At 37.4% G+C, this 17,416-nt stretch overlaps 1 protein-coding gene across 1 annotated transcript in view; it reads right to left on the minus strand.

Moving 5' to 3' along the window:
* The window catches only part of SLC1A3 (solute carrier family 1 member 3), a 66,466-nt gene extending 51,902 nt beyond the window's left edge, over positions 1–14,564 (minus strand). The window contains exons 1-2 of the mRNA XM_030968182.1: positions 14,431–14,564; positions 12,391–12,665 (exon numbers count right to left, since the gene is read on the minus strand). Of these exons, the coding sequence (XP_030824042.1) occupies positions 12,391–12,571 (181 nt within the window). The 5' untranslated portion in view covers positions 12,572–12,665; positions 14,431–14,564. The remainder of the gene's footprint in view (positions 1–12,390; positions 12,666–14,430) is intronic.
* Positions 14,565–17,416: the final 2,852 nt, after the last annotated feature.

Genomic DNA, 17,416 nt, shown 5'->3' on the forward strand with positions numbered 1-17,416 from the left:
TTACACAGAAATTAAGACTATACAGTTATCTGATACTTTTTTACAATGCCCATGCTGTCTGCTGCATTTTCAAGCAAGAAGTGCACAGTTCTGACAGCTGTACTTCTCAATTGACCAAACATCACTTAAACATATTTCAAGAGAAAATTACTATTTGTTATATCAATAATGGAGCAAGAGCTGCTTTGTCTTTATCAGTGCTTGCCAGTTCAGTCAGAACATACCACTAAGAGTTATATACACTTCTGCTTCTTACTGTAAATCTCAACACACTATTAAAGGAGGTCCATATTGATATCCTTTCCCTTAATATATGTGGTACAGAATTACTTCTTCTTTTCCAGTAGGAAATAGAAAACTTCAAAGATAACTGGGGAAAAAAAACCCTTACGCTGAGTAGAATGCTATTCTAAACTAACAGCTGTTAATAGTTCAGTTCCAGAAAACCTTGTAACCAGCAAGCAAATAACATTTTGTTCTATAACAGCAATTGGGCAAGAGCCATGGAGGGAATCAGGCTTCTACCAGTTTAATGGGACATTGTATATTTTTGTTAGCTCCACAGCCATTTCATTCCTACATTCCTGCAGAGCTCTGGAATGACTGCTTTTGTTCTTTGGGTCATTTGTTATTGCTTAATTTACCATTTTGTTCTGACACCTTTTCTTCTAACAGCCAGCTTCAGATAAGTCCACAACTGTATTTACTTGAGACAAACAGGTAAAGTACTTCTCTAGTGATAAGAAATACTTCAAGTTGCCGGCAAAATCTCTTTCTTAACTTTCCTTGCTTGCAACAAGAATCACCCAATTTGCTCAGCATGACTTTGATTTTCATAATTCTTGTTTCAGAATTTTATATTGAATCTTCATCCCCTAGTACACCTGGTGCATCACACCCACCCTTTCCTTGCTTTCTGGTTTTCCTTATGTAGGTAGGAATGTGTGTTCCCTTTGAAACCATTTTATTGAACATAAATGCCAGGTTATAACTGCATGATGACACTGCAACAGAGAGTTTAAGGACTTGTACTCCAAGTTGCCACTTTAGAATCCATAGTAAAGTGGAATATGTGTTGATTTGGACACAAGCAGCTATCTCTCCTTTGCCTGGGACATACTGAGAGTAGTCATGGGAGAAATAATGTGGAAGAGCTAGATATCCTAGACATGACTGGGATCTAGAAAAGATCTGGGACCTGCAAAAAGGGACATGTCAGAGAAAAGCAGGTTTATAGCAAAATAAGAGTCATGGTGATGTTGGAGAGTTGTCCACTGCATCAGAAGATAAGTCAGTGTGTTACCTTTGCTCAGGGGCCACAGGAGTGTCATGGAGCTCACAGCCGTGCTGGCGAGACACAGAGTCACAGTCCTACAGTCACAGTGCCTCAGGTACACCTCCCCCTGAACCTGACCCTGAGGGTTCGCTTTATCCTGTAAGAGAGATCGTTTTCCCCAAAAAACCCACACCAGGCTTCTAACGGCAGTATTCAGTTACAATTTGCAAAGATGCAGAGGCGTTTTATCATAAAAGTGTATTGTGGGCATTTAGAGCTAGATTTACAGAGATACGTGGGCACTCAATTCCCAGCTCAGAGACAATCAAACACTCTGCCTGACATCTTCTGCCCAGCTCTGGAGGAGCCTGAATTTCTGACACATCTTTATATCTATAGCTATAAAACACTTGTATGTTGCCTTTACTTGCAGACACAACACCTCCTTCTTGGATTTTGTGGACAGAAAACATGCAAGTGGAAAGGGGAGTCTGAAGCTGTAAGAACTGATGTAACAAAGCAATGAGCAAGAGCACCATTTGACCAGAGGCTGCCTAAACTGGATACCAAATCTGAGGACGGCTTCTGAGTGTTGCTAAAAAGGCTTTTTAGAAACTATTGAAATTTGTCCTTTGCTATTTCTTTGCTCTAGTGTTAGACTCATACATTTTTTCCCTTTTGTCTCTAGTTGTTTGGCTCATTTGCTTATCTTCCCCAATTAGGAGGTAATTTTGTTCCTTTGAAAACACGTCCAAAAAATTGTTCTCATTTTATTCAACTTCAACTTCTCTGTTTGCCTTTAACTGTTTTTAAATTTTTTTCACTTGTTTTCCTTGAACTGTTTCTGCGTTTGTCTCTTGTTTGTAATTGATTTCTGACTTATTTTTATTTTTTAATTTTTAAAAAAATATTTTATTTCCAGACAACCAATTGCAGGGCATTAGGAGCAGATTTGGAATGAAGAGTTTTCACTGCTGGCACTGAAGCAGATGGTTCTTAATGGAATAGGACATTATTCATTATTTCATCCTCAGACAAGAGACTTAATTGAAAGATAAACTATGCCTAGTTTATGTACTCTCGTTAGTCTCTGAGCTATATTAAAAAAATACTTTTGATGCAAAAAATAACAAATAATTCCATGAACAGGAATAATATGTTGCTATGTATATATGAAAGCTCAGACATTCACAGTATATATCACATTATATTTTATGCAGTATTACTTAGAATTAAGGTACTACTCAGTGCTTTACAAACTTACTACAATAGCTCTTCCTTTCATGCCTGACTTTACTTTGCTGCTTCATGTTCATGACTAAAGTTAATGTATTTACTCCTATAAAATATAGATCAAAACAGATAAGAAAGCTGCTCTCTCCAAGTCTATAGGGTACATTTCTTTCCTCTTTTTCCTTGGCTGGAAGTTGACATATTCCTTACCAGCACCGAATTCTACTTTTCCCTACTGTGGTTTCAGCTGCCCATCCATATTATTTTGTCTTTTTGACAGTATAGCTTCACAAAGGAATTGCAGACAGTGAGACTGAGACCACTCAGGTCCAAGAATTTTGTGCAAACATTCACAGAAAACAGAGCTCTACTCTGAGGAGCTATTAGTGTAGTTTGACAGAGCTCTTGAAACTGGATATGGACAGTTGCCTTTGTTTTTTTTAATTCCAGCTTAGACACACACTACAAAGAGTTAATTTTAGGCTGGGCTATCTTGATATGCAGTTTAGCACCATCATTAGCACATTCAAATTATGCATACATATCCCTATGGAGCTAGTCCACCTTTTAGTTCCTACAAAACCACCTGTTAATTTAGCTTAGTGCTGGTAGTCTATGGTAGTAAATGACTTGTTTGACACCAAGGTTTAAGTATTTTGTTGAATCAAGATATGGCCATGCCAGAACTATCTGGATCATGGAACATATGGCAGACTTAGTTAAAAAATTTCTTTTTTTTCCAGGATTTTTCTGAGACATGCAAACAACCAGGACAGACTGAGAGGGAGCATTTCCCCTTGTAGAATACAAGATTTTGCCAAATCAGGTGTAAGCTTTGCCATAACATTTTTTTTTTAATATTTGATTTGTTCGGTGAATTCTTTCCATAAGAAAATCAGGCTCATGGCTGAAGTTCATGGAATTATGTTACCATTTTCTTAAAAAGATACCTGGGATGCTTTCAGTCCCTCACTGTTTGATTATGAGCCGCTTCATCCCTGAAATCCTCAGTATGACTGTGAAACTATTCGCAAATAGAACCCTCCATCTATTTCTTTTACTTGCCAACAGCCCCTTCCAACACGTGAATTTCCAGAAGTGTTTAATTTCAGTTGATTAAAATGAGGTATCACACCTTACTACTTGTGAGTTGACCCATCTTGAAGATACATTGTAGCATATTTTATTAAAGTTGATGCAGCCTCCATACAGGTAATGACACCTCTCTTCCAACTGTTAGGTGTTATTCTGAATGGTAGAATTTTCCTATCTTAAAGGTCATAAAATGGCACAGAGAAACTTGCACCTGGAATAATACTTGATTACACAGTAAGTACCTGAGTCCAGACTATGACCTTTTAAGTCCCTCCAAATAAAAAAAAGCTTAGCTCTGGAAATCTATGAAGTTAATAGGCACTACTCCATTTGCTTTGGAAGACTCCTCAGTTCTCACCTTTCTGCTTGTGTTTTTCTCAGATCTGCCATGACCTAAACATTTATTTGCCTAATTCCAGGCTAAATCCTGAGGGACTAGCAACTGAACACAACTGTCACACAGAATGCACAGAATCATCTGGACTTGGCATACCCTGTGTCCCTGTTCTTGCTCCAAGGGCTGCTTCACAGCCTGGGGCTTCCTGTTATAGGTGAGCCTTTTAGTCATTAGGTTAAGCACAATGATGCATTTGCTCTCTTGGCATATGCTTTTGTCCACAGAAGTCTTACACTTACCTCTGCCTAAAACCACAGCTTTGAAAGGAATGGTGGAATTGCCTCCTCCTGTAACTTGCCTTTTGAGAGGAAGGGAATTAACCTAGCTCCTCAAGGGCTGCTTGAGGACAGCATTCTCACCTGGGCTTCTGCACCTCCACTGGGTGAAAATGTCTGGCATGGTCCTGACTCAGAAAGGAGTGGGAGTAGGAACGCAAACCTGTTTGCTTGTTTGTTTGTTTGGCTGCCTGTGTTCCTCCTGGAAGTTTTAGTTACATGCTTAGGTCATGGACTTGTGCAGCTACCCAGCTGAGTCTCCTTGCTCATGCACTAAAAAGACACAGAGCTCTGAGATTTAGGTTCCATGGGCAGCTTCCTTTGCTTGCATTTTAGACTTTGCAGAACTTGATTGCACATCCATATCTGTTTAATGCATGGATTCTCAAGTCAAAATTTTTTTCAAAAGACATCAAAATATATGTAGTAGACTTGCTTGTCAACTAACTTTGGTTAGTACTCCCAGGAATTCCCTGATTATTGCTCCTACAATACAAAGGCAATTTGACTCTTTTACTTTCATTTAGCCCTTGTGCGTGGTAAAACCAAAGAATTTACTAGAGCCAGTTTGAGGGGCCAGATTATGTAGCAGTGTAAATGATGCTTAAAATTTAAGCTCCATCTTTTATAGATTTTGTTTTGAATAAATTAATTTACAGTTATACCAAGTTACAGTAAAAGGCGAAAAACAAGCACAAACTTTGTAACTCTCAAGCTCATTTCTATTTATGGTCTTCTATCCATGCCAATAAAATATATATACACATGCTAAATTTCAAGCAAGATATTGCATTTTTTTAATGCAGAGAATAGAAAGAAAATTCAAAAGGCAGATAAAACTCATGCTAAAAGAAAGGATGTGTGAGAATAACCAGGAAATATGAGTAGCTGTAGCATTTTGTTACTATCCTGATTCTCCTCTGATCCTTCTGGCTTTCCTTGCCTCTTTTCTAGCATTTAATTATTTTCCTTTTCACTGTTGAGCAGTTCATCACACCTATTATTTTACTCTTTTATTTTAAAAAGTCGCATGAAACCTAGAACCAAAATAAGTTTCTCTCGTATGGCTTTTAAAGGGTTACACACCCTGTGGTTTCATTGTGTTGATTGAAAGTGCAGACACTGGCTATACAACTTCAAGTGTGATGGGTTGACATAATAAATGCAGTAAACCAGCTTTTACTAAAATTCCTCTGAAATTATTTGCATTTATTCTTTTCCTATTTTCCATAGTTTATTCCCTACTCTATACCATATATATATATTTTGTATCCATTAATAATCTGAGACTTCTTTGTGAGGAGCTTAGATGTTCTCTAACATACGTTTTAGACACCACAGAATATTCTGTGAACAACAGAGATAGAGAAATTTATATGGGAGACAGAAATTTCTTATTGCTCCTTATTAAGTATTTTTATAACACCAGTTGCACTGCCTTATTGTTCCAAAGCTCCAGTTAAACTGAATTGTAATGTGCTGTGAAAAAAAAATATTATGATGTATGCTAAATCCCATTGAATCATAGAACCAGAGGCTGGAACGGACCTCTAAGATCACCAAGTACAAGTCTTAACCCAGCACTGCCAAGCCCACCACTAAACCATGACCCAAAGTGCCACATCTACACAGCTTTTAAGTGTCTGCAGGGATGGTGGCTCCAGCAGATGCCCTGCTTCCCAGGGCAGACGCTTTTAGTGTTTGACAGCCAATTCAATGAAAGAATTTTTCCCAAAATCCAAGCTAGACACAAAATCCTCTGACACATCTCCAGACCTTTCCCTCTTGTCCCGTTATCTGTGAGAAGAAGCCAATCCCCACCTGGCTAAGCCTCCTTTCAGGGAATTGTAGAGAGTGAGAAGGTCCCCTGAGGCTCCTTGTCTCCAGGAGAAAAGCTGCTAAAACCTCGCAGCTCCCACAGCTGCTCCTCACAGGACTTGTGCTCCAGACCCTTCCCCAGCTTTACTGTCTGTCTCTGGACTTGCTGCAGCACCTCAGTGTCTGCCTTGTTTTAAATTTACTTATCACAAGATCACTGGGTTGTAATTAAAAATGAAATGAAATACAAAATCTTAAGGAACTGCACAGTAAACAGAAGGACTTTGGAGGATTGTCAGAGGATATGCACAACTAATGTGACTACAATGATTATTTTATGAAGCTGGTGGTTGCAAAAGACCTGATTTCCCTTTACCAAGGCATGAAAAAAAAAAATTAGTGTGTCTTGGCTATGGATCTAGATGCCTATGTTACACTAAAGCAAAATTATCTTAATACCTGCTGCTTTTTTTTTAGCAGCCTTTTCAACATCTAGAATATCTATCCCCTTTGTTTATTTCTCTTTAATACTGGATTTATAAGTATAGTTTTTCAAATGCTCTTAAGATAAGGATTTCATAAAAACATTTTTTCTATGATATCATATAATCCCATGAAAATTTCAGATGCCAAGCTATTTCAAGGAATTTTGTCAGAATTTTAGGCTAAATGAATATTTTCAGGAATTCATGAACAACTGAACATACCATCTTCAGACACACCTTCATTGTGGCCAGCTCAAAAGCATTTCATCTCCAATGACATCTTGTTCTAGCTTTACAAGTGTAAGTAAGGATCTAACAATGTCAAATATTTATTCAGCATACAAATCACTGGCATCTTGTTTATGATTTTGTGCTGCCTTGCAGTCACCACAGAAATTATAGTCCCTGTCTACTGAAAAATGGAAAGGGTTGGCAAGCTTTAATACTAGTTTATTTCATGTTTATGTGCCTTTTCTGACCCCTTTCAGGATCAACACAAAAGCTTTCTTGAGAATCCTTGAGATAACTACTGTTCCAGTTGACCATACTCTAATGGCATTCAGAGAATTTTCTTGTAAAATCTCTGAGAAACCACATCCTAAATGCCCCACACAGTTACTGCCATGCCTTTCACCTAGGATAGCTTTGAATTTTGATTTGTAAGAAGCATTACTGTGTATATACATTTATTTTTTAACTTCTAGAAAGAATTTTGAGAATCTCAACAGCCTTTTTTCAATCTCTATGAAGAGTGCAATGAATGTATGTTTCTCTGGACTGTTTCATGACCACTGAGACACACTGCTTTTGAGCACCACTGTGCAAGTCCACTGATTTGACAGTTTAGAGCATTAGGATAGAAATAAGCTGATATTTGGCTCTTAAAGATTTTGCATTTTTACTGTGCATTTATGCACAGCTGTTCTCTCCAGAATGCTTAATTGTTATTCACGAGATAGCCAAGTTTATTGTTGTTACTCTGTGCCATATATGGCAGTTCAACAATCATTGCTGTTTCATTTCAGTAACAACAAAATGAGTTGTGGTAAGAAATGTGGATTGTGATAATACATTATCATTATTTTATTTTGCTGTTGAACTAGAGTACTGTTTGTATTTCACAGTCTGACTTTTACTGCTGTCTTCTTAATGGCAGAATTAAGGTTCCTTGCATTTCTATACTTTTTCTTCACTTGAAAAGAACAATCTCTTTTGGAACTTTAAGTGTCACTGAGTTTTATGGTGTGAATTTATGCTTTTTTTTTCCTTCCAAAATTATAACTATTTTATACTTAAAAAAAGAAAGGTTTTGATTAGCAAATTTTAAGAATATTACTTGGCAATGTTTTGTTACTCAGTGTGAAATCAGTTGCATTATGCAGATTCTTTAGGAGAGCCCTGAGACAGAGTCAACCTCTAAATTCAGCATAAAAAGAATTAATTTATCTGTAACTGTAGCCAACTGTCTTGATTTTCTTGCATATATCTTATCATTTTTTTGGAGAATAATTTCTCTCTTTATGTTTTAACATACTGTTCACCTAAAATTCAGGTCCCACCGCAGTTTCTCCTTCAGTGATGGATCTTCACTCTGTCCTCATGTAAATTTTTCCAATGCTGCACTAGGATTTGTCACAGTGTTCAATGCCAATATATAGTGAAGGCAAACACTCTTCACTGGGTATGTCAGCCTCAACCTTAAGCAGATACAGAAATCTGTCAATAGCAGAAAAGATGGTGCAACACACCAGGCTGCTGTTTTTGTGGGCATTATCCTGAGTTTTGTCTACCTGCGTATCACAGACTTGTACCTCACAGGTCTTTTAACTGTTGTTCAGACAGGGAGTCTCTTGAGATAGGAGAATCTCATATCCTATGCTCCTTTGCACAGCCTTTCACTGTTCAGATATTGTAAGGGCTCTGTGGGTGTTTTGCCTTCTGTGTCACGAAGGATCCTTTCAAGGTTTATTTATCACTGCTTTTTTGTCTTCAGGGAAAAGGGGCAAGGCCTTCATCTCACTGTCTTCTTCCTGTTCTTTTAGCTAGGTTTTTTTGGTAAACACTGGAAAGCTTTGGAATCTCTCACATGGTGTGTGCTGTTGCAGAACAGAGGTTGTCTGGGTTTATCTATATTTCACACATATTGTGAGATTGCTGGCAATTACAGAAGCCTGGCTTCAATGACACAGCCAGACCTGCATTCCCTCTTCCCTTTGGGAAAACAGGGAGTCAGAAAACATGGATCCATCCCCCACCCCCTTGAATGTCTCAGCAGAAAACTGCAACATGTACCTCTGGCAAAAGGATTTTAGCTAGCGAATTGGAGCTTAAGAACTATGCAGAAACTTACTTTCATAGTACTTGCATCACAGCCTACCCTGTTTCAATTAAAACAGCATTTCACTGCAGACAGTTTCTGAGGATGTCTGCTCAGCAGCGCTCTATATCTCAGTCTTTCCTTCCCTACAAGTCCAGAACCCATAGGAGATTCTTTGGCATTTAGAATCCTATCAGAATCTGGGTTCCTGTGCCATTTTTGAGAAAATAGCACGTGAGAATGAAGGCAGGCTGATAAAGGAAGTGTATCTGAAAGGAAGGAGTTTTTGGGGACAGGATGATGGCTCTGAGTAGCGTGGGAGAGCCTTAGATTTTGCCAGTAATTTGGCTAGCACTTCAAAGTTTGTGAGACTTCCTGCAGATTTTCCATGAGCCACCATGTTCCCTACTCTACCTTAAAGTGCTCCTGGTCGTTGTGATATTCTCAATTTACCAGTGGTCAGCTTCAAAAATTTGTCTTACAGGCTTGCTCTCATCTACTGAGTCTTGGCAAGATTGACTACAGAAAACTCATTCATATCTTTTTGTGGACAAGGAAAATGTGAAAAAATTGCATCATAATTTGCTTTTTGACTATGCTTTTCTCCAAGTTTCTTGAAGGGCCTGAGAAAAGTTTAAATTTCACTAAAAATATTAACAATTATTATGACAATGTGCAAGACAGATCCTACCTATGCAGAAGGTGTAGTCTGAAGGACATTCCATGCATTTTTATGGAAATAGAGAATAGTTCTAAGTGTTTTTCAACATGAATTACATGAATTTTAGCTTCTTTCATCTTCATCACTACGTTTTTAATGAGTAATTGGCTTAGTGTGGTAACAGCTAGTGAATTTAGTTTAGAATTTAGTTTAGAATCTGAATAACAACAGATGGCTATATAAATGTCTGTATTTCTCTTTGTCATGCGAATGCCAGAAAAACCTCACCCTATTTGCAAAATATCTGTATACAACAGATAGAATTGCATGTTTTAGTTTCCCACTTCATAACAAAGAGCAAGTTCCCATTCAATACAAACTCAAGCCCCTGCTATAAACTACAGTACTGGAACTAAGATAAGATCCTATGCACTTAACCTCTACTGAAATCAATCCTGCTCAGCAAAGAAATAGGAAATGCTCTATTAAAAAAGGCTTTTTCATGTTTATCCCTTGACTAAAGAGACATGAAAAAAACCTCTCTGAAGAAATGTTGCTCTCTCTAAATGAAATGTTTTCTTGAGTATGGTGTCTATGAAAACTTCTGGACTGACAGCTCTAAGAATTGTCATCTGTCTGTTAGATTACAGAGCATTAAGCTTTATTTCTTGTAAATTATTCAGCCCTGGCTTGAGTATAGTTTAGTTGCCACTTAGACTCACATCCAAGCACCTCAAATGGGAGAACCAGTAGTGCTAATTGGTGGGCTAATTCTGCAACAATAATTATTGTCTCCTAGGGAGGGGATCAAGACCATCATCTAATTTTCCACAGACCACCAAACGACTGAATGATGAGAACAACTTAGTCCGTGCCAAACTAGACAGATGGAGTTCCACCACTGAGTGTTTCCCAACCACTTTAGCCATCTGTTCCCTGCTTCTGAGTATTTCCACAACAGCAAAGAACTCTCAGAAGCCCCCAGTATTACCTTTTTATAATCGATTAACCATGAAATTACTGCTCTAATCATATATAGGTACTGCAAAATTACACCACAAATAGCAGATGTAAGAAAAATTTTGAGCATTTTGTGATAATAACAAGACTTTTTCTTCTACATGCTATACTAGATATATCTTCAGGTTCATGAGCAGATTTGGAGCAGCCAGCTCATCCTAGGCTGCACATTTTCATCAGTTCTCCAACTTGTGTCCCAGTGCCTATTGATCCTCTGCTGTAGGTGGTAGAGGAGTAGTGGGCAGAGTGTCAGTAGTTACCTAAAATTATTTGGAACGAGCAATAACAGCAAAACCACTTGTCCAGTCTACACTTCATTTCCATTTCGACAAATCTGTGGGAGCCTTACTGGATGTAGATGACAGAGAAAAAATTGCAAAAAGAAATTTTTTTCACATGCTGTCTAGAAAAGTAACAATCAAAGAATTGTGTTCTTTGTGGTTGGACAGTGTTTCAGAAGTAGCCTTGCCTTTTCTGACCATTGTAGATAAAACATCTAATTTTTCACCCCTGATATTAATGGGGCTTTTAAACCTATAAAGTTCTTAGTTAGGAATTAAAAACATTTACTATCAAATGGTATTTATAAATATCAGAAACTGAAGTTACTGCTTTAGCAAAGAAGTACTTTATTTTACCAATAGGCAAATTAATATAAATGCCTCTCAAGAAAAGACCATCAAACCTGAAATTAATTTGAAATAACAGTGCTGATGTGGTATCAAGCAACAATAATGGTAGAGCCCTAAAATTTCAATTCCTGTAAGAGCTGCAGAAACACAGCAAGCAGACCTATATAGAATAGCACTATTAAGGACATTAGGGCATACATAGGCAAAGGATATAGGCCATTATCTTTAGGTCCTTACATATGGTTTTTCATCATCATCATCATGATCAGATTCAAAATTTTATATTTTAAACTAATGGGAAAAGTGAAAGATATACAGAAAAGCCATTAACTTCTTGCTCACCCTGTAAAGAGTGGCTATTTCATGAAATATGGTGTCACTTTGACAATATCTAGTTAAAGAAAAATTAGCTTAAGTGATCATGTAATAATTTAAAGAAAAATTAGTTTTAAAAATTGCATGTTTTTCTCAGCAGATTCTCTTTCTAATGCTAATTCAAAGTATGTAGCAATATTTTGGTGCATTCCAAATCAAAAGGCTGTTTGATGTACTGGATTCCTCTCAGTATACTCTTAAAAGGCATTTAATCAGGTGATATCTTTCAGTCCTTTGAATAAGTAACACTGCCATTGTTGCCCAAATTGCATCTGAAAGATGCATGTGTAAGATTGTGACTGGCTGAGGGAGAATAAGCTTAGGTTTGCCTTTATCAGGGGAAAACTGAAAAGACTGAGGCTGTATTTATTTCATGCCTTTGCTTAGAAACTTCTCATTTCGTCCATTGACAGTTTCTGTTCATCATTGCAAAGTGTTAATTTTTTGATAGTTTAGGCGAATAAAAGTTGCTTTCTGAGCATTTTGCTGCAACTGGCTTTGGTAGGAAAATATACAATTGAAAGCATTCAATTTAGTTATTGTATCTGATTCTTTAAGGGAAGAATTCATAACCCAGCTATTCTGGTTGGTTTTTCTCACCAAAATTTTTCTTAGGAATTACTAGAATAATTCAATGGCTCTTCCTTAAACTACAAGAAGCTGTCAAAGCCAAAACTCTCCAAGCCAGAACATTCTTATCAGTGCAGAAGAATTTGGAAACTCATTTGTAATGCAAATCACCCAGTTACATCGTCATTGTCAAATGCACTGGAGAATAGAATATTCCTATTGAACAAATTACTCACCAAGAATCACAGCAACAACGGTGAAGAGCACAAAGGCATTCCTCATTAAATAACTTTTAACATCGTCCTTTGTTATGCTCTGCACTTTTTTTTTTGCCAAAAGAGTACGTTTCCGGACTCCTTGTTGAATTCGCTCCATCCTACTTCCAGGTTTTGGGTCTTCTCCGTTGCCTTTAGTCATTTATCTTGCTGAAAGCTTTCTCTTATAATTAATTTCTGTCAGTATCCCTTCAGAAAAGTGGAGGACTCTTTTCAGTGGGAGTTACTGGAGAAACCTGCAAGACAAGAAATATCAAACACTGCAGTAAGATTTTAGGGGAATTATTAGATATATTTACATAGAAGCAAATATTCTTCATGTTTCAGTAAAACTTGTATTATTCTTAATATCTAAGCAGTCTTTGATGCAGAACATCATTGACTTTGAAAGAAGGACTACATGGACTGATCAGATAAGTGTCCCATGTCTTCAGACATGAACTGCTGTCATGCTGTAAAACCCAGGAGTAACTTTTTTTAATATTTGCTATTAATACATATATGTAAAATCAGTACAAATCATACCAATTTAAGGTAGAATGTTTAAAACTCTCTGTCAGGCTTGCTCTTGTACTTTTTATCAGGCCATTATTATCTGAAAAAAAAATCTAGCTCACCTTCACATTAACCATTGAAGAGAAATATTTTGCTCAAACTGGTACATTTAAATTGTTCTACATTTCAAATGTTTTTAAATGATTGAATGCATCATCTCAATTCCTTCTTTTCACATGGAAAAAGGCAGCAGCAATAGTTTACTTATCCCTCAACCACTATTTAGAAGATATGCCTTTGACAGCTTTATGTTGATAACATTCATCTTTTAGCTGTATAAACTACTCCGAGCACATCTGTAAAACATCAGAAGTAATATCCCACTTAACTTGTTGCTTCAGACAGTAACACCAGCTCACATTGCAGAGCAATGCTTAGCTTGTCCTGATAGCAACTATGAGCATATATCACAGAATCGCAGGCTATCCTGAGTTGGAAGGGACACATCAGGATCATGGAGTTCAAATCCAGGACCTGTGCAGGACAACCCAAGAACCACACCATGTTTGACTTCAATAAATCATGCTTGGAATCAACCTTAAAATGTTTCAATATTAAACGTTTTTCATTAAGGTATTACTTTTTATTTTAGATGGTGTGGGTTTGTTTTGATGGCTGCTGGGTATGAGTTTGTTTAGTAATGGAGACTCCTCCAAGGTATTTTCCAGACTGAGAATACAATTTTCTGAAGTCTTAGTCAATATACACTGGCACGCTTTTTAAAAAGTAATTATTAATGAATAAATAGATAAACCTAGGTGCTTCTGCTGCAATCTGTCTCTGTTTATAGACAGCTCAACTCTAACATCTCATTTTAAATAAATTTAGTGCCAAAACACTTTTTTTTCCCGGAAGCATTTAAAATATAAATACACTGTGGTTTCAGCCAGCACGTTTTATGCAAAATCGCATGTTGTAACAAGTTTATTTTAGTGGATTTTGATCGCTGCTTTTACCATATGTTTCAAGACGGTTCACTTTAGCACTTCAGTGCAATATCCTCCCTGAATTTTAACAGAGCGCTATAAACTTTGCTGCTTTAAGGAGTGGAAACAGAAATTCTGAGACCTAGCTAAATATTTAAATTTAGTAAGGGTTCTACCGTGGACGCGGCTGCTGTATGGAAGCAGGATTTTTTTTTTCCCCGACCGATTAATGTACGCATTAAAAAAAAAAAAAAAAAAAAAAAAAATAAATAAAAGGGGGGGGGGGAAATCGGGGGATCGTTCACAGTGCCTCTTCTTTCCAGGATGTTTAGCAGCTAATCTGTTCTGCACAATCTACATCAAGATCATGAAAGAATACGGGCGCAGCCAAAAGATTAATCAATCAAAAGACTAATCGATTAATTAGGACACAAAGGCACAGAGTGAAGGATGAAGGATGCCTCCCCCCCGCTCGGACCCTCTCTGCAGGACAGGACAGGAGAGGACAGGAGGGGCTCACCTGGTCGGGGCTGTCGCGCCCTGGGGAGCGCGCCGGACGGGGCAGGGGCGGGCGGGGAGCGCGGAGCTGCGGAGCCGGGCGGGCGGCAGGGGGAAAACTGACATCTGCATGTGCTCCCGAGTACGGCAACTTACCATCCCTGTAACTTAAGGAAAGGGGAGGAGACTGCCGGCCCAGCGCCGGAAAAAAAAAAAAGGGACAAAACCAATCAACCACGATCCACGCATCAGCAGAGAGGGGAGGAATATTCTGGAATATTGATTAGTCTTGGCCCAGTGAAAGCAGGGTCGCTTTCTTTGTTTTTTCCTTTTAGACCACTTTCACGCTTTGTCAGTTCAGCTTCGTTAGAAATGCAAAATCAAGATCCGGGAAGAATTGAAGGATCGCACACACACAGGGCAGGGGAGGCTGGAACGCTTCTTCATTAGACATTCCAGGCTGGACATCTGAAAATCCTAAATATAATTATATAACACTAGCCCTGTGCTTTTTAAAACAAATGATAAAACATCTGAGCATGCCACTTTGTTCTAAAAACAGGCATGGTGTGAAAGCTATCACGTATTTTCTAATTCTTGAAGACAGCTATTCAAGATCTACTCTTCCCAGGGTGGGGAACCAGACATATCTTTCAGAAGCAAATGGAGCACTATCAAGGAGAGAGAAAAACATGATCAGTCATAATCCTTTGTATGTTTCTTGTAGATATTCAAAATACATAGTAAGACTTGCCTCTTGTTTGGCACTTTAAACTCACAGACAGCAAGCCCCATTCAGCCTGTTTCAACAACAGAGAATGAATGAATGAAAAGTATAAAATATCCACTTCTGAGAAATAAGTGGCATTCAGTTTTTCTAGCATTCTAAAGTATGCATCGTTGAAAAGGTATTTGTTGATGGGAATCAGGGGAATTCCCGAAGAACTTTCCTTTTTAGAAAAACACTTTCATTTAAGCATTGGTAAAGTCAGGTTAAAATATTCCATAATTATATTTTAGTGCATCTTTAACAGGATTGAAAGTATTTTCTTATAGACAAATACTGTAAATTAAAATGTATATAATTTTATGTTAAATATATAATTAACCTCTATATATTATCTTTAAAGGTTTGTTTAAAAATGATGTTGATATTTAAATTATTTTCCTGAGAAGTCATTTTAAGTATACAGGAAAAAGACCTAGGTACAATACAGAAAAAGAATAGATAGGTGCAAAATAAAATTAAGAGCAGATTTACTTCCATATAGTCAGAGTAATGGTTTTGCTATAGTGTTTTCCAATTTGAATGTGATTCAAATAATGATGTATAATGTAGAGAAAAAATCTAAAATCTAATAATTTCAAATTTTCTTATGATTAATGTAGATTTTAGATTGATTTGTGTACCATAGAATCTTGCTCTTTGGTGTCTAACTTAAGAAATAAAACATCTAAGTCAACTTATTAATTGACTTTAAAAATGGAGAAAAAACATTGACAGCTTGTGTTGCAAAGACAGAAACACGTGCTGTATTTTCTTGCACCTTAAATGTCTATCTCATTTTTATTTTTCGTGGTGCAGTTTTTAAACAGTTTCACCATTTTTTCTGTAGATGTGGACTGACCTTTTAATGAACCTTTGCCCTCTAGCAGTCTGCCTGTTTGATCTTTCTTTTTGGAGCATGGCTTGCTTTCTGCAAAACCTCCCATATACTCCTGCCCTCTGCTCATATGAATAGTAATGATACACTTGACTTAATGGGACAGGGCCAGGCCCCAATGAGGTGGTCCAAAAGTATGTAATGATTTAATGCTTTCATTAATACTGAATCCACGAGAAAGCAGGATAATCCTGTGAGAGAACTAACTGTTCAGTGAGACAAAATTAAAATAAACAATAATCAGTTGGAGAGCTCAGCTTAACTTCAACGGTGATACTTCCATTATCTCTCTGAGAACAACAGATATTATTACACACTTCTTAGATAAACAGAATATTAAGAGCTTTTGTGGCAATATGTTCAAAATTTTCTGTCTTTTTTCCTTGCTCTTTCATCTTCTGACATTCATTTATTTTATTGATTTTAACTTTCAAGAGTATTATCCTTTATATTATAAAATCCCATGTATTTTAGGTATCTCGGATAGCAAAAAAAAGAGTCAAGTAAGTTCATAGCATGATGTCACTCTGCAACACATGTAATTAAAATGCACTGGAATTTCCCTTTATAGATACAGTAGATTTAACAGATTTAGTATGCAGTGTTTAATACTAGGGCTAGGACAAATTTAAAATGTTTTTGGTAATGTTCTTTTACCTGTAGCATTTCCAACAGTGTTAGTTTCTAGGAAAACCAATTTAGAAGTTAGACACATTGTAGATTTTAGACTGGATCAGCCAAGGAAAAAAAAATACACAAAAAATTTGTTATGTTTTGTAGAGTGACACAGAAGGGTAACCGTCAGTGCAACCACCAATTTTACATAGATGAAATAACCTCTACATGCTTCAGGTGGTAGGTTTTCCTCATTAAAACTGAGAAGGAATGACCTAAGGCCTGGATGAGCCTGTCCGTGTTGACATGCTAGCTCAGCACTCTAATCTGTGCTTTGGGCTCCAGTTTCAGCCCTTCTTTGATAATGCCCCAGGTAGCCTGCAAAGCAGTGAAGTGCAAGTGCAGGGCAAGGACTGGCTCTGACTTGGACCTCGTCCTCCCAAGCAGCTTGGATTCAGCCACTTGAAATCGTTTTGTGGCAAACCCAAGCACTGTGTGGTTGTGGCTGACAAAGTCTGTCACTAAATGCACTTTGCACAGTAACCCAGTGCCTTTGTAAAATAAGTAAAGGTATTAGAGGGGAAGCTGCTGTTCCAACACAAAGTATTGTTATTTTCAGCTGACAAGAGCTATCAAACAAAAACCCAGGGAAGCCAGTTGTAGCAAATTCAAAAAGTGGAAATGAAGCAACCAATTGTACAATCTAATTTCCCAGATAGCAATAAATGT

The sequence above is a fragment of the Camarhynchus parvulus genome, chromosome Z (genome assembly GCF_901933205.1).
Source record: "Camarhynchus parvulus chromosome Z, STF_HiC, whole genome shotgun sequence".
NCBI lineage: Eukaryota > Metazoa > Chordata > Aves > Passeriformes > Thraupidae > Camarhynchus > Camarhynchus parvulus.